This window comes from Scylla paramamosain, chromosome 30, assembly GCF_035594125.1.
Source record: "Scylla paramamosain isolate STU-SP2022 chromosome 30, ASM3559412v1, whole genome shotgun sequence".
Taxonomy (NCBI): Eukaryota; Metazoa; Arthropoda; class Malacostraca; order Decapoda; family Portunidae; genus Scylla; species Scylla paramamosain.
The window spans coordinates 3,260,873-3,286,671 of record NC_087180.1 but is presented as its reverse complement, the minus strand read 5'-3'; the positions used below and the strand labels follow the sequence as shown (position 1 = coordinate 3,286,671).

Genomic DNA, 25,799 nt, shown 5'->3' with positions numbered 1-25,799 from the left:
TCTTGGAGATACGCCCAACATTCTTGACCTTTTCCTGACCTCTAATCCTTCTGCTTATGCTGTCACCCTTTCTTCTCCGTTGGGCTCCTCCGATCACAATCTCATATCTTTATATTGTCCTATCACTCCAATCCCTCCTCAGGATCCCCCTAAGCCAAGGTGCCTCTGGCGTTTTACCTCTGCTAGTTGGGGGGACCTGAGGAGGTATTTTGCTGATTTTCCTTAGAATGACTACTGCTTCCGTGTCAGAGACCCGTCTTTGTGTGCTGAGCGCATAACAGAGGTGATAGTGTCTGGCATGGAGGCGTACATTCCTCATTCTTTTTCTCGTCCTAAACCTTCTAAACCTTGGTTTAACTCAGCTTGTTCTCGTGCTATACATGATAGAGAGGTGGCCCACAAAAGGTACTTAAGCCTTCCATCACCAGAATCTCATGCACTTTATATTTCTGCCCAGAACCATACCAAGTCTGTTCTCCAACTAGCCAAAAACTCCTTCATTAACAGAAAATGTCAAAACCTTTCAAGATCTAACTCCCCTCGTGATTTCTGGCATCTAGCCAAAAATATCTCCAATAACTTTGCTTCTTCTTCTTTCCCTCCTCTATTTCAACCAGATGGCACCACTGCTATCACATCTATTTCTAAAGTTGAACTCTTTGCTCAAACCTTTGCTAAAAACTCTACCTTGGATGATTCTGGGCTTGTTCCTCCCTCTCCTCCACCCTCTGACTACTTCATGCCACGTATTAAAATTCTTCGCAATGATGTTTTCCATGCCCTCGCTGGCCTAAACCCTCAGAAGGCTTATGGACCTGATGGAGTCCCTCCTATTGTTCTCCGAAACTGTGCCTCCGTGCTTGCACCTTGCCTAGTCAAACTCTTTCAGCTCTGTCTGTCAACATCTACCTTTCCTTCTTGCTGGAAGTTTGCCTACATTCAACCTGTTCCTAAAAAGGGTGACCGCTCTAATCCCTCAAACTACCGTCCTATTGCTCTAATTTCCTGCTTATCTAAAGTTTTTGAATCTATCCTCAACAGGAAGATTCTTAAACATCTATCACTTCACAGCCTTCTATCTGATCGCCAGTATGGGTTCCGTCAAGGCCGCTCTACTGGTGATCTTCTGGCTTTCCTTACTGAGTCTTGGTCATCCTCTTTTAGAGACTTTGGTGAAACTTTTGCTGTTGCTTGGACATATCAAAAGCCTTTGATAGAGTCTGGCACAAAGCTTTGATTTCCAAACTACCCTCCTACGGTTTCTATCCTTCTCTCTGTAACTTCATCTCAAGTTTCCTTTCAGACCGTTCTATTGCTGCTGTGGTAGACGGTCACTGTTCTTCTCCTAAATCTATTAACAGTGGTGTTCCTCAGGGTTCTGTCCTGTCACCCACTCTCTTCTTATTATTCATTAATGATCTTTTAAACCAAACTTCTTGTCCTATCCACTCCTATGCTGATGATACCACCCTGCACTTTTCCACGTCTTTTCATAGACGTCCAACCCTTCAGGAGGTAAACATATCACGCAGGGAAGCCACAGAACGCCTGACTTCTGATCTCTCTAAAATTTCTGATTGGGGCAGAGCAAACTTGGTATTGTTCAATGCCTCAAAAACTCAATTCCTCCATCTATCAACTCGACACAACCTTCCAGACAACTATCCCCTCTTCTTCAATGACACTCAACTGTCCCCCTCTTCTACACTGAACATCCTCAGTCTGTCCTTTACTTATAATCTGAACTGGAAACTTCACATCTCATCTCTAGCTAAAACAGCTTCTATGAAGTTAGGTGTTCTGAGACGTCTCCGCCAGTTTTTCTCACCCCCCCAGCTGCTAACTCTGTACAAGGGCCTTATCCGTCCATGTATGGAGTATGCTTCACATGTCTGGGGGGGTTCCACTCATACTGCTCTTCTAGACAGGGTGGAATCAAAAGCTTTTCGTCTCATCAACTCCTCTCCTCTAACTGACTGTCTTCAGTCTCTCTCTCACCGCCGCAATGTTGCATATCTAGCTGTCTTCTACCGCTATTTTCATGCCAGCTGCTCTTCTGATCTTGCTAACTGCATGCCTCCCTTCCTTCCGCGGCCTCGCTGCACAAGACTTTCTTCTTTCTCTCACCCCTATTCTGTCCACCTCTCTAATGCAAGAGTTAACCAGTATTCTCAATCATTCATCCCTTTCTCTGGTAAACTCTGGAACTCCCTGCCTGCTTCTGTATTTCCACCTTCCTATGACTTGAATTCCTTCAAGAGGGAGGTTTCAAGACACTTATCCACCAATTTTTGACCACTGCTTTGACCCTTTTGTGGGACTGGCATTTCAGTGCGCATTTTTTTTATTGGATTTTTGTTGCCCTTGGCCGGTGTCCTTCCTACATAAAAAAAAAAAATTTCATTTACACTGTCTTTTCCAGCTTCCACAGCAGTCTATTATGTGGCACTTTATCAAAAGCTTTTCTTAAATCCAGGTAAATACAATCTGCCCAACCAATTCTCTCCTGTATGATATCAATCACTTTTGAATGATAACATAATAAATTAGTTACAGAAGATCTCCCTTTTCCAAAGCCAAATTGACAATTGTGAGAATGTCCTTTTCTTCCAAAAACTTGGTCCATTTGTTCTTTATTATCCTTTCACATATGTTTGCAGCAACACTCATCAGCAAAACTGGTCTATAATTTAGTGGGTCTTGTGTGTCACCTCCTTTAAATATGAGTATGATGTTTGCCCTTTTCCAGTCCTGTGGAACTATTCCTTCATTAATAGAGGTACATATGATGGTATGTAATTTATCACTAAGCTGGTTACTGCATTCTTTTATTACCCATCCCAATACTCCATCTAGTCCTGTGGCCTTTTTCACATCTAATGTTTTGATGATTTCATCAGTTTCCTCTTTTGTTACTTGAAATTCCTCTATTTTTTCATTTTCAGGTGTGCACAATGGCCTTATAAGTTCCTTTTCCTTTGTAAAAACTTCCTTAAAGTGTGTGTGTGTGTGTGTGTGTGTGTGTCTTTACCTAATTATATTTACCTAGTTGTAATTTACAGGGCCTGAGCTATGCTTGTGTGTTCCTGTCTCCATATCTACACTTGTCCAGTTTTTCCTTAAAGTTGTGCACATTCATTGCCAATATTACTTTCTCACTTAGCTTGTTCCAAACTTGTATTTCTCTGTGGAAAATTATGTTTCTTTATGTTATTCAATCATCTTTTCTTATTTTTTACTGTGGCCTCGTGTGTATCTGGTATTTTCTACTTCTCTTAGCAGTAGTTTCTCATTGTCAATTTCTTCCACTCTATTCCACAGTTTATAAATCAGTATTAAGTCTTTCCTTTCTCTTCTTTGTTCCAGTGTTGGCAGGGTGATTTCCTTTAACCTGTCTTCATGTTAATTCTACCAGTCTTGGAACCATCTTCTTTGCCATCCTTTTTATCCTTTAAATTTTTTTACATATTTCTTTTTGTGGGGAGACCACACTGATTCAGCATATTCCAGCTTTGGTCTAATCATAGTGGTAATTATCTTTCTCATCATATCTTTATCCATGTAGTGGAATGCTGTTGCAATATTTCTCACCATTCTATATGTATCTCTGAATATCTTTTCTACATGTTTCTTCAACTGTTGACTATCCTGTATTGTCACTCCCAGATCTTTCTCTTCTTGTGCTTTTATCATTTCTTCATTTTTCATTTTGTATGTCCAATTTTGTCTCTTCACTTTTCCCATTTCCATTACATGACATTTTTACACATTAAACTCCATCTCCCATTTCTTACTCCAGTCCCAGATTTTATTCAAAACCTTTTGTAGAATTTCACAGTCTTTGTTGTTTCTTATATGTCTGTGTAATTTTGCATTGTCTGCAAACTCATGTAACTCCTTCAGGCATATCATTTATGATCGGGAAAAGTATTGGTGCCAGCACTGATCCTTGTGGTATTCCACTGTCTACATTTCTCCATTTCAATTTTACATCTTTTACTACTGTTCTCATTTCTCTTCTCTTTAAGTAGCTTTCCATCCAGTTTATTATTTTTCCATTTAATCCTCCTACATTTTCTAGCTTCCATAGTAGCTTGTTGTGGGGAACTTTGTCAAAAATTTTTTTAGATCTAAATACATGCAGTTTACTCATCCATCCCTCTCATGTGTTATATCAATCACTCTTGAATAGAAGTTCATGAAATTTGTTACACATGATCGTTTTTGTCAAAACCCATACTGTTTTTTCTGTTATTATATCGTGTTTTCTAGAAATTCTGTCCACAGCTTTTTTATCACTTTTTCACAGATCTTACTTACTATGCTGGTCTATAATTTAGTGGTTCTTCTTTCTTTCCACTTTTATATATTGGCACTATGTCTACTCTCTTCCATTCCTTTGGCACTCTTCCAGTTGATAATGAAAGCTTTATTATATCATATACTGGTTCAATTCACTGTTTCCTGCACTCTTTTAAAGTGAAACCTGATACTCCATCTGGTCCTGCTGCCTTTCTCTTTTCCAGTTCCTCCATCATCTTATAAAGTTCTTTAATTACTATAATTTCCCCTATTTTTTTTTTTTTTTTGTCTTTTTGTCTTGTGGTTCTTTAAATTTTGATTCTTCTGTGAAAACTTGCTAAAAATTTTTGTTTAGCAATTCACTCATGTCTTTTGGGTCTTCATATGTTTCATTTCCATCCTTCAACCTTTATAATTTTTCCTTTAGTGTGATTTTTCCATTTATAAATCTGTAGAACAGTTTTGGTTTGTCTTTGCACTTTTCAACTATATCTTTTCCATATTCTTTCTCCTCCTCTCTTTTTATTTTCACATATTAATTTCTTGCTACCTTAAAGTCTTCTTTATTTTTTATTTTGATTTCTTTTATTTTTGTCCATGCTTCGTTTCTTTTATTCTTTGCTCTTGCACGTCTTGCATTGTACCACATCTATTTTCCTTTTTTTCCTTAGGTTTGTATAGTGGGGCATATTTATTCGGTCCTGTCTCATGTAGTTCTATAAAAATGTCTTGTTGATCTTGCACATCATTTACTCTTTTCAGCTTTCCCCAGTCCTTTCCTTTATAGAATGTATTAAGATCATCTATATTCACTTTCCCATAGTTTCTCCTGTTTTCTTTGTATGATTCATCCTCTTCACTGACTTCATTATCAGTCTCTATTTCTATCATTACGTGATAACTTTTTACCATGGGGCACACATATCTTAATTCTTTAGTTAGGTTGATTCCTTTCGTTAATATTAGGTCAAGTCTTGTTGGTTTGTCATCTCCCCTATATCTTGTATTTTCAGTCACCCATTGCATCATTGTGTTTTCCATAGTCAGCTTCAGAAATCTTTCTTCCCATGCAGTCTCATTTCCTCCTGCCTCGAACATTTCCAAATTTATTTCTTTGCAATTGAAGTCACCAACCAATAGTACTCTTTTATTACTTTTGATTAATTTACTCAAACACTGAATGGTATCTTCTATCATTTTCTCAGTTTTCCTTGTTTCAAGAATTTGTTTTAGGTGGTACATAGGTTGGTATTACTGTCAGTATTTCTCCATTATTGTCCTCCAAGTTAACACACTATTTCAGAATTTCCTTCCCATATTTCACTATTTTTGTCTTCATTTCTTTTCTTCTCATTATCATTACACATCCCCCTTCTTTACCGATCTTGTCTCTTCTCCACATATTGTAGTTATTGTTAATGACAATTTGATTTTCTTCTTTTACCTCTGTTTCCATTAAACACACCACCTTCGGATTCTTTTCTTTTAAATAGTCTTGTAATTTCAGTGTTCTGTGTAACAGTTTGTCTATGTTGGTATACATCACATTCAGTCCTTAATTTTTACTGTTTTTCTCTATTTTATTTTCATTTATTCCTTTTCCTTTATGTACCACTTCTTCACTCTGTCTTCTGAAACTCTAAAAATTTTTAGTCTTTTCTTCCTCTGTTCCAGATTGATTTTTTTCTTTAGCCACTTCATACATTTCTTTCATTTTTTCCATTCTTCTTCATTTCTGTTTTTCTTAATGTATATATCTTTGCAATCTTCTACTTTTCTTAGTTTGGATGTTCTTTCTAGTATCTCTTCTGCTACTTGTGATTTTAGTCTTATTTTCATGGGTCTTGCTTTGCCTTCCAGATAGGGGCCTAGTTGAACATGAGAGAGAGAGAGAGAGAGAGAGAGAGAGAGAGAGAGAGAGAGAGAGAGAGAGAGAGAGAGAGAGAGAGAGAGAGAGAGAGAGAGAGAGAGAGAGAGAGAGAGAGAGAGAGAGAGAGAGAACAGAGACCCAGTCAAAAAATGAGGATAAAAAACAGGAAGAAGAGAGAAGATTCATCTAGAAAGTTGTGGACATGAAAGTGAAGAAATGGTGGCACAAAGATACCTTGCAAGATCACCAAGCAGAAGTTTAAAGATTATGTATATTAATGTAGATGGTTTGGTGTCGAGTCTATTGGAACTTAAAGACTACTTAAAGAACAATAAACCAGAATTGTGTTTAACAGAAACCAAACTTAAATAGGAAATAAAGTTGGGATTTGCAAAGGAAGGATATAGCACATGGAGGAGAGAAAGAAGAGGAAAGGGAGGAGGAGTGATGATATTGGTAAAAGAGGATATTGTTGTTGAGGAAGTGGAATACAGTGATGGAATGGCAGAAACTTTGAGTGTTGTGATTAAGATGAAATGAAGTGAAAAAGGAAAATCATTGTGACATGCATAACACCAAAAATTAATGCTTGGGAGACCAATAAATTTAAAAGTATGCAACTAGAAACAAGAAATAGTATAGAGGAAATGATAAGGAAAAGTAACAAAGTGCTCTTAGTAGGTGACTTCAACACAAAAAGAATTAACTGGGACGAGATGGAAGTAAAAGAAAAATGTTGGGTCATGGAGCAAAGAACTTATGCAAACCATGATGGTAAATACAATGAAACAGTTGGTGAATGAGCCTATAAGATGCAGAGGAGAAGAACTATCACAGTTGGACTTAGCGTTTACAAAAACCCCAGAAAGCAGACTGAGCATATATTTTCTGAGTTCGGTGGGAAGAAGCGATCATGTGATAATAGAAATAGTACTACAGGAGAAAACAGTGTTGCACAGGAAAGAACAATACAGAAATGGGAGAACTATGCTAAGGTAAACTTTGCAGAGCTTAATAAATTTTTTGGAAAAATTAACTGGAAAGAGCTATTTGAACATAAGCTAGTGCAAAAAAATATGAAATATTTTTGAGTAAGTTTGTGCCAAGTTTGTGCCAAGTTATAAAGTGAAAATTGGGAAGCATGAATGTTATAATATCAGGTGTGTAAAAGCAAAAAAAGGAAAAGGACAGGGCATGGAAGAAAATAATGAGACAACTGAACAGAAATGCTAGAGAAGAAAACAGAAAGGCAAGAAATGAATATAGTATAATAAAAAGAGAATAAGAAAGAGACTTTGAAATCAACATAGTGAGAAAATGTAAGGAAGAGCCCAAACTCATCTACAAATATGTAAATGGGAAAATGAAACATAGGGATGACATAAACAAGTTAAAAAGGAAAGGAAGAATTTATGAAACTACTGAGGAGATGAGTGAACTAATGAATGAAAATATTCAATCTGTGTTTACAAAGGAAACCAAATTTGTGGCACTGAAAGTGGTATCACAGATGAGGGAATACAGGAGATACAAGTAAAGGGACAAGAAATCAAGAAACTCCTGGAAGAGCTGGATGTTAGAAAAGCTATGGGACCAGATTAAGTAAATGGATGGATATTAAGAGAATGCAGAGAACAAATGAAGGAACCCATATGGGATATGATTAACAGCTCGTTGAAAGAAGGAAAAGAACTAACATAGTGCTAATATACAAAGGGAGAAATGAAATGGAACCATTAAATTACAGACCAGTATCACTAACAAGTATTGTAAGCGAGCTTTGTGAAAAAGTAATTAAAGATAGATAGGTGGAATATCTAGAAGATGAAAAGATAATTATAGAAAAGCAATTTGGATTCAGGAAAGGGAGATCCTGTGTCTCAAATTTACTGAGCTTCCATATGAGAGTAATAGATGGAGTGCAAGAGAAGGATGGATGGGTTGATGCAGTGTACCTGGATCTCAAAAAAGCATTTGATAAAGCTCCCTACAAAGGCCTTATGTGGAAGTTAGAGAATGAAGGAGGACTAAAGGGAGCAACATTGAGGTGGATGGAGGATTATTTACAAGGGAGGGAAATGAGAACGGTAATCAGAGACACTAATTCAAGTTGGTGCAAAGTGATGAGTGGGGTACCACAAGGATCTATGTTTTAAGTATATGTAAATGATATGTCAGAAGATCTAAATATATATGGTTTATATATGGTTATATAAACCTCTTTGCTGATGATGCAAAGATAATGAAAATAATAAAGGATGAAAATGGCTGCAAGGAGTTACAAAAGGCTATTGACAAGATACATGCATGGAGCCAAAGATAGAAACTAAAATTTAATGTCAGAAAATGTCACATGATGGAAATGGGAAAAAGTTAAAAGAGACCTTCATGGAAGTACAAAATGGGAAGAGAAATAATAATGACAAGTAATAAAGAAAAAGATTTGGGAGTAATGATTCAGGACACACTATCACCTGAAAGACACAAAAATAAGATATTCGGCTCTACATACAGCTTGTTAACAAATATTAGGGTGGCATTTAACTATTTAGATAAAGATATGCTGAGGAAAATTATAACAAGCATGATACATCCTAAATTGGAATACGCAGCAGCAGTTTGGGTTCCACATAGAAAAAAAAAAGACATATGGAAACTGGAAAGAATACAGAGGATAGCAACAAAGATGCCACCAGAATTGAAAGACAAAAAACTATGAAGAAAGTTTTGAAGAGCTATGATTACCAATGCTACTAGAGGAAAGAGAAAGAGGAGACCTGATAACAACATACAAATCAGAAAACAATGCGGGAAGAATAGACAGAAATTACTTGGTACCACAGATGGAGAAGGGACAGAGACAGTTGAGGGTGCATGGAATGAAAATAAAGTAGAATGGATGTTCGAGTGATACCAAGAAATACAGCTTCCTGTATAGAATCACTGAAATCTGGAATGATTTGAAGGAAGAAGTGGTATACAGTATACACATGTTTAAAGAGAAACTGAATAAATATGATTATGGAGACAGGACAAAATGAGCTTTAATTCATGCACTGTATAACACAACTAGGTAAATACATGTACATAAATAAGAGAGAGAGAGAGAGAGAGAGAGAGAGAGAGAGAGAGAGAGAGAGAGAGAGAGAGAGAGAGAGAGTAGTATCCTCGCCTGATGTAATAAACTGCAAGCTGCAGGAAATATGCACAACTGGCAACTCTGACCTGCTGGATGTAACCCAGCTAGCCAGGGACTACACATTGACACTAGTGCTGAGGTGTGTCTGTCAAGCCTAGCCTGTGCATGTGGGCATTGAGGTGGATGTGTCCTATCCTGAGCCTGGTGACTGCTGTCACCTGCCGAAACGATAATTACTCCCAGTGAGGTCTAAAGCACCGTTCAGGGGGTGCTGTGAACTTATCATTAAACCCAGCTGTAACCTCACTGAACGTTTCCCTTTGTGTTTCACAACACAAAGGGGCAGTCATAGCCTGCCCTCTAAAGACAACTCTCTTCCTCCACACAAAAGTACAAGCACCTAATAACACACACACCCTTCACTCAAAAATTTCAAAATTATCATGGCGACTCTTACACCAGCCTCGGAGCCCCCATCTGGGGAGGGGACCATAAATGTCCCCAGGCCGGACTGCCTTTGTGTCAATGACCCTAAGCGTCTTGACACCCCCTTCAACTTTTTCTTCATTAACTTCTGCAACATTTGCAGTCTAAGATCTAATTTTCAATCTGTAGAACACCATCTCTCCTCTTCTAAACCTCATCTTTTCCTCACTGAAACTCAGGTGTCTGAGGCAACTGACAGTAACCCCTTTTCTGTTCCCTTCTACTTTCTCTATCCTCATTTTTGATCCAAAGCTGGATGTTGCATTTATGTGCGCAATGACTTAACCTGCTCTCGTGCCTACGCTCTTGAATCTTCTGAGTTTTCCACCATCTGGCTATGACTACAGAGTCACTCTCAGACTAAATTTATCTGTGCTGTATACCTTTCACCTAACTCCTCTGACTATAAGAAATTTTTTGACTACTTAACTTCCAAAGTGGAGCACATTCTGACCCTCTTCCCTTTTGCAGAGATCTCCATTCTTGGAGACTTCAATGTTCACCACCAGCTTTGTCTTTCCTCTCCCTTCACTGACCATCCTGGTGAACTAGCCTTCAACTTTGCTATCCTCCATGACCTAGAGCAATTGGTGCAACACCCTACTGGTATTCCTGACCGTCTTGGAGATATGCCCAACGTTCTTGACCTTTTCCTGACCTCTAATCCTTCTGCTTATGCTGTCACCCTTTCTTCTCCGTTGGGCTCCTCCGATCACAATCTCATATCTGTATCTTGTCCTGTCGCTCCAATCCCTCCTCAGGATCCCCCTAAGTAAAGGTGTCTGGGATTTTGCCTCTGCTGGTTGGGGGGACCTGAGGAGGTATTTTGCTGATTTTCCTTGGAATGACTACTGCTTCCATGTCAAAGACCCGTCTTTGTGTGCTGAGCGCACAACAGAGGTGATAGTGTCTGGCATGGAGGCGTACATTCCTCACTCTTTTTCTCGACCTAAACCTTCCAAACCTTGCTTTAACACAGCTTGTTCTTGTGTTATACATGATAGAGAGGTGGCCCACAAAAGGTACTTAAGCCTTCCATCACCAGAATCTCATGCACTTTATATTTTTACCCGGAACCATGCCATGTCTGTTCTCGAACTAGCCAAAACTCCTTCATTAACAGAATGTGTCAACACCTTTCAAGATGTAACTCCCCTTGTGACTTCTGGCATCTAGCCAAAAATATCTCCAATAACTTTGCTTCTTCTTCCTTCCCTCCTTTATTTCAACTAGATGGCACCACTGCTATCACATCTATTTCTAAAGCTGAACTCTTCGCGCAAACCTTTGTTAAAACTCTACCTTGGACGATTCTGGGGTTATTCCTCCCTCTCCTCCACCCTCTGACTACTTCATGCTACCTATTAAAATTCTTCGCAGTGATGTTTTCCATGCCCTTGCTGGCCTAAACCCTCGGAAGGCTTATGGACCTGATGGGGTCCCTCCTATTTTTCTCCGAAACTGTGCCTCCGTGCTTGCACCTTGTCTTGTCAAACTCTTTCAGCTCTGTCTGTCAACATATACCTTTCCTTCTTGCTGGAAGTTTGCCTACATTCAGCCTGTTCCTAAAAAAAAGGGTGACCATTCTAATCCTTCAAACTACTTAATTTCCTGCCTATCTAAAGTTTTTGAATCTATCCTCAACAGGAAGATTCTTAAACATCTATCACTTCACAACCTTCTATCTGATTTCCAGTATGGATTCTGTCAAGGCCGCTCTACTGGTGATCTGGCTTTCCTTACTGAGTCTTGGTCATCTTCTTTTAGAGATTTTGGTGAAACTTTTGCTGTTGCCTTGGACATATCAAAAGCTTTTGATGGAGTCTGGCTTAAAGCTTTGATTTCCAAACTACCCTCCTATGGCTTCTATCCTTCTCTCAGTAACTTCATCTCAAGTTTCCTTTCTGACCATTCTATTGCTGCTGTGGTAGACGGTCACTGTTCTTCTCCTAAATCTTTTAACAGTGGTGTTCCTCAGGGTTCTGTCCTGTCACCCACTCTCTTATTATTCATTAATGATCTTCTAAACCAAACTTCTTGTCTTATCCACTCCTACACTGATGATACCACCCTGCACTTTTCCACGTCTTTTCATAGACGTCCAACCCTTCAGGAGGTAAACATTTCATGCAGGGAAGCCACAGAATGCTTGACTTCTGATCTTTCTAAAATTTCTGATTGGGGCAGAGCAAACTTGGTATTGTTCAATGCCTCAAAAACACAATTCCTCCATCTATCAACTGGACACAACCTTCCAGACAACTATCCCCTCTTCTTCAATGACACTCAACTGTCCCCCTCTTCTACACTGAACATCCTTGGTCTGTCCTTTACTTATAATCTGAACTGGAAACTTCACATCTCATCTCTAGCTATAACAGCTTCTATGAAGTTAGGCATTATGAGACATCTCCGCCAGTTTTTCTCACCCCTCCAGCTGCTAACTCTGTACAAGGGCCTTATCCGTCAATGTATGGAGTATGCTTCACATGTCTGGGGGGGTTCCACTCATACTGCTCTTCTAGACAGGGTGGAATCAAAAGCTTTTTGTCTCATCAACTCCTCTCCTCAAACTGACTGTCTTCAGCCTCTCTCTCACCGCCGCAGTGTTGCATCTCTAGCTGTCTTCTACTGCTATTTTCATGCTAACTGCTCTTCTGATCTTGCTAACTACATGCCTCCCCTCCTCCCATGGCCTTGCTGCACAAGACTTTCTTCTTTCTCTCATTGCTATTCTGTCCACCTCTCTAATGCAAGAGTTAACCAGTATTCTCAATCATTCATCCCTTTCTCTGGTAAACTCTGGAACTCGCTGCCTGCTTCTGTATTTCCACCTTCCTATGACTTGAATTCCTTCAAGAGGGAGGTTTCAAGACACTTATCCATCAATTTTTGACTACTTCTTTGACCCTTTTTTGGGAGTGGCATTTCAGTGGGCATTTTTTAATTTTTTTTATTGGATTTTTGTTGCCCTTGGCCAGTGTCCCTCCTGCATAGAAAAAAAAAAAAGTGTCTTGGACACAGCTTGGAGAGTGGGTCCACCAGTGGTGTCGTGTATCCTGTCTGATGTGTGCAAGTGTTGTGTACTGTGTTGTTTCCTGTCTTTTGGGACTTCACCCTTAAGCAGCGGCATGTATTGTAACTTGAAGGTCTCCATATATGGGGTAAAATACAGTTTTCAGTATGAGAAGATATTACATATCTGCTTATTCCTGCAGGATATTTTAGTAATAGAGATAATAAAAATAACCTTGTATTTTCTGTATGTGAGCTGAGGGAAAATCTACAGAAAAGATGGCATGGTGATGCGCTGCGCTGCAGGAAGGCTCTGTGCGGCAGGGAGATGTTTCTGAAGAGAGGTTTATTTATATTGTTTTTGCTGTTGTGGCCACATACACACAAGTTGCTCTTCTAACATATCTTGTTTTCTTAAAATACAGTTCTTCCTGTTTTTTCAACAGAGAAGATAGGGTGACAGCATAAGCAGAAGCATTAGAGTTGATTGGGTGTATCTCCAAGACAGTCAGGAGTATGAGTAGGGTGTTGCACCAGTTGCACTAGGTTGTTGAGGATAGCAAAGTTAAGGGCCAGTTCATCAGGATGGTCAGTGGAGGGAGAGGAAAACTAAAGCTGTCGGTGAAAATTGAAGTCTCCAAGAATGGAGATCTCTGCAAAAAGGTAGAGAGTCAGAATGTGCTGCACTTTGAAAGTTAAGTAACCATTCTTTCTTTCCTTTCTATTTTCTGTCAACTTTCTTAAGTATGCTGTACCTCCTTATGTTCTTCCTGTATGCTCTTTTACCCATACAAATCATATATGCTAACACCAGTACCGTACCACCTCTGGTCTGCCACAACCATTCATACATTCTATCCTAACCATTAGCACATCTTCACTGCTTGCACACTTCCCCACATCAGTCTCCTATTTTCAGTCCCCTTTCTTTTTTGTAGAGGAAGGTTATGCCTCTTCCCTATGTTTCCTGTATCATATGTCCCCTTCCAATTGTAACATTCTTGCATCATCTCTCAAGTGTCTTCGTTAGCCTGACCACATGAATCTTTCATTCACTGAGCTCCTTGCATGCATCCCCAAACTTACTCACACCCCGTCCTTTCACATTCAGATAACCAATCTTCACACATTTTCTCGCCTGGTCAGTTTCTTTTTTTCCATGTTGGCTGTCATATGGGGATGCTCCTTGTCATGCTGTCTACACAGCACACTTGCCTTACCCTCATCCACTTGTCATCCTAACTTGTCATTCCCACCACGTTTGAGGTGGACCTCATCTCTCCCATAGAACTTGTCCTGGTCGAGGATCCTGTCCATCTCGGGGATGCTTATGTTCCCCTTCTTTTCTGCTGTCCACTCCATCTCAATCTTCATGAGCTTCATGCATATACTTTGGTTTGTTGCCCTTTTGATCCTTCCATATTACATTCCTTCTCATGGGCACTATAGGACCCCAACTACTGCTGCACACATCTCTTCTGCTGCCTTCACCACTTCTATCACTTCCTTTATTGTTCCTTTGGTGCCGGTTTCTTCTATGTTGTTGCCTCCTCCTTGGGTCACAAACAAGTTTCTTTCTTCCATTTCTTGCACTTCTTCCATGACTTTCTTCTTGATATCTTGTATCTTAGCACCTCCCATACTAGTGCACTCAATTTCCCTTCTCATAAAGTTGGGAGTCTTCCTCACTATGCTGTCTCCAGTGACATGCTTTGTTTTTTCCTTCATCACCATTCTCTTCTTTGGTTATCTGTCTGTTGTGGCCACTTCTACCACTTCTTGCTGGTCTTTTCTCTCTTCATTCTTCGTCATCTGTACTTCTGCCTCCTTTACTAAGTTTTCTGTCTGGGTGCTCTACTCCACTCTTTCTTCTTTTTCATCTTCCTGGCTCCTCCATTCATTGAGGCTCTTGCTCAGGCATTCCCTGCACAGGAACACCAGGAGTTTAAAGCCCAGTGTCTTCATGCTGGCCTTCCTCATGCCCATACAGGCCACATGAGACCAAGTCATGCATCTCTTGCATGCCACAGCCTTTGCCTGTTGGCCACACTCTTATCACATGTACCACTGACACTCATCATGATCTTTAGTGTTGTATCAGCACACATGTTAAGGCAAAAGGTGAAAAAAAAAAACTTTCCAAGCAGAGTTTTTAGCATTGGATATTTCCTGCTGCTATCTTGAGTCATTGTTGCTTAAATAAGCATGAAAGGAGTATTTGGACAGGGAAAAGTGGACGCTCTTTTGCTGAATCTTGTGGTTTTGAGAAACTAGGATCTCATTTCAAATTGATCTGCAGGCTCACTTGATGTGGATCTTGATGAAATTAAAATACTTGAAATCCCAATTTGTTTAGCTTTTACTGCATACAGTAAAATCCCTCTTATCCGGCATCAACGGGACCGCTGACATGCTGGATACAGTAAAATCCCTCTTATCCGGCATCAACGGGACCGGATACTTGAATATTGCCAGATACTTGAATAGAAGTGAAATTATGTCCACAATCACCACCCTACACTCACATATCTTACCATAACAAAGATCGGCTGATCTTAATCAGCAGCTGATCTGATCAGCTGCTTAAGTGTAAGCACAACACGCTTCCTCTTTTCTATAACTTTAGGCATGATGAAGGCGTCAGGTGATAAACAGTGCACATGCGGGACTGAGTCACTGAGTAAACACAGTGCAGTGGGCCATGGGTGGCGTGAAGCAGTGCGCTCTGGTGGCGAGGGGTCAAAGTATGCCTCACGCGGGAATTTTAATAGATTTTATGAGTACACATTGATTTTTTATTGATTTTAAGGCTCGGGGAAAAATGTGCCGGATACTTGAAGCTGCTGGATACTCGAATGCCGGATGAGAGGGATTTTACTGTATTTGAATATTGCTGGATACTTGAATAGAAGTGAAATTATGTCCACAATCACCACCCTACACTCACGCATCTTACCATAACAAAGATCAGCTGATCGCCGTGCCGCGCATTGCCACCTGTGCTGCCACCTCACACTCACCAACACACAATACTACTGTACTAACATTCTTTTTAATACTTTCCTTTTATAAGTAAGTAAGTTGATGGGTTACAAAAATAAAGTACGTATACAGTTACCATATTTGCTTTATTCAATATTAGCCAACATGTATAGCACACAGTAAAGATATGAAAATGTACAAGTGTTTGTGACACTTTTTCGCTTCCCACACCTCTCATTCAACACCCTCCGGGTCATCAACAGCATCAGATTCTGTACTTGTTTGCCCCACTTCTTTTCCCTTACAAGCTACTTTAAAATAGTTTCTAATGTCTCCTTATTTGCAGCTCCTTCTTCTTTGCAGCAAAAACTCATTCTCAATGCAGTGAAGGGTCATAACATCTCGGGTTGACACGCTTCCTCTTTACTACAACTTTAGGCATGATGAAGGCGTCAGGCGATAAATAGTGCACACGCAGGACTGAGTCACTGAGTAAACACAGTGCAGTGGGCCGCGGGTGGCATGAAGCAGTGCGCTCTGGTGGCGAGGGGACAAAGTATGCCTCGCGCGGGAATTTTAATCGATTTTATGAGTACACATTGATTTTTTATTGATTTTAAGGCTCGGGGAAAAATGTGCCGGATACTTGAAGCTGCCAGATACTCGAATGCCGGATGAGAGGGATTTTACTGTATTCATTTATTAGGACAACTTCACTGGTGCCTATGTATTCCTCTTTTGTAAGGTAAATTCATACTCCTGTACATATAAAATCTAAAACTGTAAATTTTTTTCAGCGAGTTTTCAGTCTGGGGAGTCCCCATGGCCCAGGAGGAGTGTTCTTCACCTGGCAGAAGGCTTCAGGAGGATTCCTGGCCACAACAGGTTACAACCAGGTGGTCAACATTTATGACAGGCATGGCAACCTGCGGGAACAGATACACCTGCCAGGGTAGGTACTTAGTGAATTCATGATTAAATTTAACTTGCTTGAAATAACAGAATGCTGAATGTTAGAACTTAAGAATCATAGGCAAATATGTACTTTAATATTGCATCTGCTTTATTATTTATATATTTTTTGGTTATCAATTATGAGCATGTGTTGGTCAGGAGGAATGTGAGTGTTATATAACTGGTTTTGTGATTCTCCTCTGAGGGCCAAGGAAAAAGAGTGGCATCCTTTAATTCCTTTCATTCCTTACTATCCATATATATACAAAACAACAATACAGATAGGTAACAGAGTTTAGGATATAGAGCACCCACACATCTTAGCCTGTGTAGTGTTTCTATGTTGCATGACCTTAACGCGTCCCTAATCTCTAAGAGTGGCCTTTGTGGGTTCAAGGAAATGTATTTATCTATTTTTTAAAATTTTACTTAATTTCCATTATTTACATATATTTACACTTAGACAATCATACACAACTTCTGATGACAACGAAAAACTACGAAAAGTGGATTAATCTCTCCAAGCAAATTCAATCAAATATCTTGGAACACTTCACATTATACTTTCAATTCAAATCACTGCACACAATTAACACTCAATGATAAAACACATCCTACACATTCCCTGCAACTAATATTCAATAAGGAAGCACATCTTACAAATACCCAATTCCTTCATGTCCAACATTTTACTCTGACTGCATTACAACTGTCTGGTTCTACTTACTGGTACTGTGACAGGCAGATTGCTCATCTTGACCCTCTCTGGTCTGACAGCTCTGTCTAGTTCATCTCTCTGTCTGTTTCTGTCTATTCCTGTCTCCTACACCTCATAATACACACATAATGTTAGAGTGACCTTTTGCCCCAACAGGGCTTTCATTGCTGTAAGATTTATTTTCCAGTACTTCGATCATGCAATTTATTTTCCTATAACTTTTAATAAGGTTGATTTTTTAGTAACTATTTATTTTCCCATACTTCAATCATAGGATTAATTTTCCTATACATTCAATAAGGGGCAGCTTCAGGTAACTATGTTCATCTTCCCATACTTCGATCATACAATTTGTTTTCCCTTAACTTTCAATAAGGTTCATTCTCGAGTAACTTTGGTAATTGCATCTCCTAATCAGGAACAAGGAGACAGAGTTTCCTGTGGTGTGCCACCCGTCCATCTTGTCCATGTCATTTGCTTTGAGTGACCTCTGTTTCCCTTGTATTTAGTGAAAGCCACCTGGGTATCTCTTGTAATCTGCTGATATCTCCATCTCTGTTGGTCTTGTGATGACTCTCCACATCTTGTAATCTACTGATATCTCCATCTCTGTTAGTCTTGTGATGACTCTCTGCATCTTGTTCTCCTCAGTGGTCACATCTTGTCTCATCTATCATTTTATTTTTTTTATTGTGTGGGAGGGGTACTGGCCAAGGGCAATAAGAATTGTAACAAAATAAAAAAAAAAGTTCACTGAGATGTTGTTCTCTGTACAAAGACAAAAGTGTTTGTAAAAAATACAGGACACATGTCTTGAAACCTCCCTCTTGAAAGAGCTCAAGTCATAGGAAGGAAGAAATACAGAAGCAGGCAGGGAGTTCCAGAGTTTACCAGAGAAAAGGATGAATGATTGAGAATACAGATATGAGATTGTGATTGGAGGAGCCCAACGGAGGAGTGAGGGTAACAGCCTAAGTAGAAGGATTAGAAGTTAGGAAAAGGTCAAGAATGTTGGCCGTATCTCCAAGACGGTTAGGAATACGAGTAGGGTGTTGCACCAGTTGCTCTAGGTCATGGAGGATAGCAAAGTTAAAGGCTATTTCATCAGGATGATCATTGAAGGGAGAGGAAAGCCAAAGCTGGTGGTGAACACTGAAGTCTCCAAAAATGAAGATCTCTGCAAAAAGGAAGAGAGTCAGAATGTGCTTCACTTTGGAAGAATTTCTTATAGTCAGAGGAGTTAGGTGAGAGGTATACAGCACAGATAAATTTAGTTTAAAAGTGACTCTGTAGTCATAGCCAGATGGTGGAAACTCAGAAGATTCAAGAGTGTGGGCATGAGAGCAAGTTATTGCGCACGTAAACACAATATCCTGCTTTGGATTGAATATGAGGATAGAGAAAGTAGGAGGGAACAGAAAAGGAGCTACAGTCAGTTGCCTCACACACCCGTCTTTCAGTGAGGAAACGAAGATGAAGTTTAGTAGAGAAGAGGTTGTGTTCTACAGACTGAAAATTAGATCTAAGACCACTTTCACTGCACCCCACATGCTCCACTCCTCTGCCTCCATATCATTATGATTGTGGAAAATAAACTTATGTCTTGTTAATTTAATTTGGTCAGAATCAAGTATGTGGTGGCAAGAAAAATCCAAAATATCATAGTACAAAATGGTTGCTAAGATAACAAGATTTCAAAACATCTATCTCTGCCAAAAGTTATGATTGTTGTCAAGAAGCAGAGGAGGGTTGGCATGGTGATGAGGTTTGAAGTTATGCCTTTCATGCTACAAATTCCAGTGTTTCTCTTAGCACAGTGAAGTTTGGTATTTTTGTGCTAGATCTTTTTGTAGCATTACTTTGTGAGTACAGTTATGATCAGATGTACTGCACTAATTTTCGCTTTATTCTGAGTTCCTCTCAGTGTGCTCTGCAGGTTCATACTATGCTGTTCATGATAAGAGTTAACATTACATGGTATGAGTGAATTTAGTCATTACTGTATTCCAAAGCTCAAATCTAGTGTCAGTTAACTGTTTGTTGTCTTTTACTGTATAACATTTTTTGAGGCAGCTTGTCTCCTGTTATGCTAGTTAGTACCTTTATGTTTATTTGTATCTGCATATTACTACTACTTTGTTTTTTGCTGTTTGTTACAGTTTCTATGTACAGCAACCAAGCTGTTGTAATGCCATGAATCAATGAATAATCAACCTGTAATTTTTCAGTGTGTGCTCAGGTTTTGGTTGGGACAAGGATGGTGCACTGCTCTCCATCATCAATGATAGGTCTCCTCTTGTCCATGTGTGGGATGCCAATTCAGGTAAGAAACCATATTTTTATTAACTCTCAGGTAGTGGCAGACTCAGGTCAGGGTTCTTAGCGAATGAACCTGTTTAGTGAACAGTGATCTGACGCTTTAGCTGGCTAGTCTAGACATGGTGCCTTGTGTTGCTGAGTTGTCTGGTTGTGTTAGTTCTCTTGTTCTCGAAGCCTTTGTTGTGAAGGTCTCAGAGGTGGAGGCTAAGTTCCATTGAAGGATCTCAGAGGTGCTGGCTGAATTTTGTGAGAGGATCTCAGACCCACAGGCTGAGTTCTGTGAGAGGATCTCAGCACCTGTGGGAGGGTCATGCCCTGCTGTCACCTTATTTAGCAAGGCGACGTAGGAACAGTGGTCGGTTGTGTGCAGGGGCGCCAAGAGGCTGAAGGTTGTCAGGGATGGAGTGCATTTATCAAGCCAGGATGTTTGAGTTTTGGCCAGAACACTCAAGCAGGAGATAACTGCACTCCAGTACTTTCTTTTGTTAGTCAGGAGTGAGGAAAGACTTGGGTGGACTAAATGAAGGATAAATCAAATCGATCTAGAAAGGTAACTAGCTCAGCGAAGGCGAGGAATAGCTTAAGTGTTTACTACACGAAATGTAGAAATATTTTGAATAAAATAGACTTGCTTAGAGGAATGGTGTGTGTACAGAACCTAGATATCATTGCTTTAACAGAAACTTGGTTAGATATTTCAGGAAATGTATTTAATCTACAGGTTGAGATAGATGGTTATACATTATTCAATAAAGACGGAAAACAGGAGAGGAGGAGGCATTGCCCTATATGTTAGGGACACATTACAATGTTGTATTAACAGTAGAATTAAAACAGATAGCAAAACAGAGTTGATATGGGTAGATATTAAGGAAGCATCAGTCAGTAGTACTGGGAATAGTGTAGAGGCCACCAATCGCTACAAAGGAAATTAACACCTCACTATGGCAGGAAATAAATAGAGCAGGAGGGTACAGTCTGATATGTGTGGTAAGAGATTTTAGTTTGAGGAATATTAAGTGGAGCCTGATGATGGGTAACAGTGAAGCAGAGGAATTTGTTAAGGTAATTCAGGATAATTTTTTAATAACAGGTAATCATAGAACTCACTAGAGGGAACAATATTCTAGATTTAATTCTAACTAACAGGAAGGAAGCAATCATGCAGTTAGAGAATGGAAGACTACTAGGTAACAGCGACCATTGAGAAATTAGATACAAATTAAAATGTGAGGAAACTCTTAGAAACAAAAATGCTAGTAAAATACCTGACTTTAGGAGAGCAGATTTTGAGGGATTAAAAAGGTATCTCCAAGGAGTTGACTGGCAATGGACACAGGGTGAGGTCAGGTCCAGGACGGAGTTGAGAGAGATAAGGCAGGATGAGGGAGGTGAGTTGAGGTGTGAGGGTGTAGGACAAGAGGAGGGAAGATGTGTCCAGAAGGGTTGGAGGAGGGAGAGCAGGAGAGATATGTGCATGTTGGAGGGTCAGGTCATGTTGATATGGGAGAGATGAGGTCAAGGCGAGTAGATGAGGGAGTGGAGAGGATGGAAGGGGCTGAGATGAGAGGATTGGGTGAAGTAAATGTAGATGAGTTGCATAAATGTTTCATAGATAAATTGCATACAGGAGAATTAGCAAACATCACATATAAAGCAATGAGATCACAGAAAAATTACTCTAAATGAATGACTTAGGTTAAAACACTAGGTTGGAAAATAAATATATATAAGAGATTAAAGACAGGGGAAGAGGTTTTAAGGCCACAATATAATGAATTAGTTAGAACAACCAGGAGGTTAATGAGGAAAGCTAAAAGCAATTATGAATTAAAGGTAGCCAGCCAGGTGAAGACAGACCCCAAGGGATTTTATCAGGTATATAGGATGAAGAATAAGGATACAATAAGTCCATTAAAGGTAGCAAATGGGGGGCATGTTAGTTCTGGGGAGGAGATTAGTAAAATTCTGAATGAGTATTTTTTTACTGTCCTCACCCAAGAAAACATGCAGGATATGCCAAATAGTGAGGAGTAGTTTAGAGCAGATGAGAATGAGAAGCTGACAGATATTACCATAACTAAGGAGATAGTAGAAAAGGAGATAGATAGGCTAAAAAGTTCAAGACACCAGGCCCAGATGAAATATATCCCAGAGTACTTAAGGAATTGAAAGAGGTTATTAGTGAGCCGTTAGTTTCTGTTTTTAGGAAATCACTTGTCAGGGGAGGTACTAGTAATATGGAGGCAGGCTAATGTAATACCCACCTTTAAGAAAGGAGATAGAACTTTAACTTGTAATTATAGACCTGTCAAGTGAGGAGAAGGCAGTAGACACCTGCCGAAACGATAATTACTCCCAGTGAGGTCTAAAGCACTGTTCAGTGGGTGCTGTGAACTTATTAAACCCAGCTGTGACCTCACTGAATGTTTCCCTTTGTCACAGTTGCAGTCACAGCCTGCCCTCTAAAGACAACTCTCTTCCTCCACACAAAACTACAAACACCTAATAACACACACGCCCTTCACTCAAAAATTTCAAAATCATCATGGCGACTCCTACACCATCCTCGGAGTTCCCATCTGGGGAGAACATAAATGTCCCCAGGTCGGACTGCCTTTCTGTCGACGACCCTAAGTGTCTTGACACCCCCATCAATTTTTTCTTCATTAACTTCTGTAACATTCGCAGTCTAAGATCTAATTTTCAATCTGTAGAACACCATCTCTCCTCTTCTAAACCTCATCTTCTTTTCCTCACTGGCACTCAAGTGTCTGAGGCAACTGACAGTAGCCCCTTTTCTGTTCCCTTCTACTTTCTCTATCCTCATTTTCGATCCAAAGCTGGATGTTGCGTTTATGTGCGCAATGATTTAACCTGCTCTCATGCCCACGCTCTTGAATCTTCCGAGTTTTCCACCATCTGGCTACGACTACAGAGTCACTCTCAGACTAAATTTATCTCTGCTGTATACCTTTCACCTGACTCCTCTGACTATAAGAAATTCCTTTGACTACTTAACTTCCAATGTGGAGCACATTCTGACTCTCTTTCCTTTTGCAGAGATCTCCATTCTTGGAGACTTCAATGTTCACCACCAGCTTTGGCTTTCCTCTCCCTTCACTGACCATCCTGGTGAACTAGCCTTCAACTTTGCTATCCTCCATGACCTAGAGCAATTGGTGCAACACCCTACTCATATTCCTGATCGTCTTGGAGATACACCCAACATTCTTGACCTTTTCCTGACCTCTAATCCTTCTGCTTATGCTGTCATCCTTTCTTCTCCGTTGTGCTCCTCCGATCACAATCTCATATCTGTATCTTGTCCTATTGATCCAATCCCTCCTCAGGATCCCCCTAAGCTAAGGTGCCTCTGGCATTTTGCCTCTGCTAGTTGGGGGGACCTGAGGAGGTATTTTGCTGATTTTCCTTGGAATGACTACTGCTTCCATGTCAGAGACCCGTCTTTGTGTGCTGAGCGCATAAAAGAAGTGATAGTGTCTGGCATGAAGGCGTACATTCCTCACTCTTTTTCTTCACCTAAACCTTCTAAACCTTGGTTTGACATAGCTTGTTCTCGTGCTATACATGATAGAGTGGTGGTCCACAAAAGGTACTTATGCCTTCCATCACTAGAATCTTACGCACTTTATATTTCTGCCCGGAATCATGCCAGGTCTGTTCTCCAACTAGTCAAAAACTCCTTCATTACAGAAAGTGTCAAAATCTTTCAAGATCTAACTCCCCTCGTGACTTTTGGCATGTAGCCAAAAATATCTTCAATAACTTTGCTTCTTCTTCTTTCCCTCCTTTATTTTAACCAGATGCCACCATTGCTATCACATCTATTTCTAAAGCTGAACTCTTGCTCAAACCTTTGCTAAAAACTCTACCTTGGACAATTCCGGTTTTGTTCCTCCCTCTCCTCCACCCTCTGACTATTTCATGCTACCTATTAAAATTCTTCGCAATGATGTTTTCCATGCCCTTACTGGCCTAAACCCTTGGAAGCCTTATGGACCTGATGGGATTCCTCCTATTGTTCTCCAAAACCGTGCCTCTGTGCTTGCATCTTGCCTAGTCAAACTCTTTCAGCTCTGTCTGTCAACATCTGCCTTTCCTTCTTGCTGGAAGTTTGCCTACATTCAGCTTGTTCCTAAAAAAGGGTGACCGTTCTAATCCCTCAAACTACCGTCCTATTGCTTTAATTTCCTGTCTATCTAAAGTTTTTGAATCTTTCCTCAACAGGAAGATTCTTAAACATCTATCACTTCACAACCTTCTATCTGATCGCCAGTATGGGTTCCATCAAGGTTGCTCTACTCGTGATCTGCCTTTCCTTCCTGAGTCTTGGTCATCCTCTTTTAGAGATTTTGGTGAAACTTTTGCTGTTGTCTTAGACATATCAAAAGCTTTTGATAGAGTCTGGCACAAAGCTTTGATTTCTAAACTACCCTCCTATGGCTTCTATCCTTCTCTCTGTAACTTCATCTCAAGTTTCCTATCTGACCGTTCTATTGCTGCTGTGGTGGACAGTCACTGTTCTTCTAAATCTATTAACAGTGGTGTTCCTCAGGGCTCTGTCCTGTCACCCACTCTCTTCTTATTATTCATTAATGATCATCTACACCAAACTTCTTGTCCTATCCACTCCTATGCTGATGATACCACCTTGCACTTTTTCACGTCTTTTCATAGACATCCAACCCTTCAGGAGGTAAACATTTCACGCAGGGAAGCCACAGAACGCTTGACTTCTGATCTTTCTAAAATTTCTGATTGGGGCAGAGCAAACTTGGTATTGTTCAATGCCTCAAAAACACAATTCCTCCATCTATCAACACGACACAACCTTCCAGACAACTATCCCCTCTTCTTCAATGGCACTCAACTGTCCCCCTCTTCTACACTGAACATCCTCGGTCTGTCCTTTACTTATAATCTGAACTGGAAACTTCACATCTCATCTCTAGCTAAAACAGCTTCTATGAAGTTAGGCGTTCTGAGACGTCTCCGCCAGTTTTTCTCTTCCACCTCCCCCCAGCTGCTAACTCTGTACAAGGGCCTTATCCGTCCATGTATGGAGTATGCTTCACATGTCTGGGGGGTTCCACTCATATTGCTCTTCTAGACAGGGTGGAATCAAAAAGCTTTTCGTCTCATCAACTCCTCTCCTCTAACTGTCTTCAGCCTCACTGCCACAATGTTGCATCTCTAGCTGTCTTCTACCGCTATTTTCATGCTAACTGCTCTTCTGATCTTGCTAACTGCATGCCTCCCCTCCTCCTGTGGCCTTGCTGCACAAGTCTTTCTTCTTTTTCTCTCACCCCCTATTCTGTCCACCTCTCTAACGCAAGAGTTAACCAGTATTCTCAATCATTCATCCCTTTCTCTGGTAAACTCTGGAACTCCCTGCCTGCTTCTGTATTTCCACCTTCCTATGACTTGAATTCCTTCAAGAGGGAGGTTTCAAGACACTTATTCATCAGTTTTTGACTACTGCTTTGACCCTTTTATGGGACTGGCATTTCAGTGGTCTTTTTTTTTTTATTGGATTTTTGTTGCCCTTGGTCAGTGCCCTTCCTACATGAAAAAAAAAAAAAAAACCTTTCTGTTGTAGGTAAAAAAGTGGAGTCAATAACAGCGAAGAACATGAAGGAATGTTTAGATGAACGTAACTTGATAAGTTTCTTAATTAAAAAGGATACATAAATAATGATAAGCTATGTTTTTACTGGACTGTATTTGTAATCTTAGTAAATAGCCATGCATTCAATATTTTGACATCATAAATTACCATATTTCCCCTAGTATAGGTTGATATCAAGTATTCAGTGCTTGACAAAGTGCCTACCTGCCTGCCTGGCATCCCACAGGCACTTCTGATGGTGAAAACAGTATGGTATTAGTGAGGGTGAATGAAAAGAGTCAAATTTTGCCTGCTAGCATGATGTCACAGCAGGTATCTTTATGACATCATGATACTCAGCTAGTCCTTAGCTCCCAGTGGG

At 40.0% G+C, this 25,799-nt stretch overlaps 1 protein-coding gene across 1 annotated transcript in view; it reads left to right on the top strand.

The window, feature by feature from the left end:
- The window catches only part of LOC135116166 (WD repeat-containing protein 19-like), a 310,907-nt gene that overhangs the window by 2,742 nt on the left and 282,366 nt on the right, over positions 1 to 25,799 (top strand). Inside the window, exons 2-3 of the mRNA XM_064033436.1 lie at positions 16,592 to 16,746; positions 19,695 to 19,789. Of these exons, the coding sequence (XP_063889506.1) occupies positions 16,592 to 16,746; positions 19,695 to 19,789 (250 nt within the window). The remainder of the gene's footprint in view (positions 1 to 16,591; positions 16,747 to 19,694; positions 19,790 to 25,799) is intronic.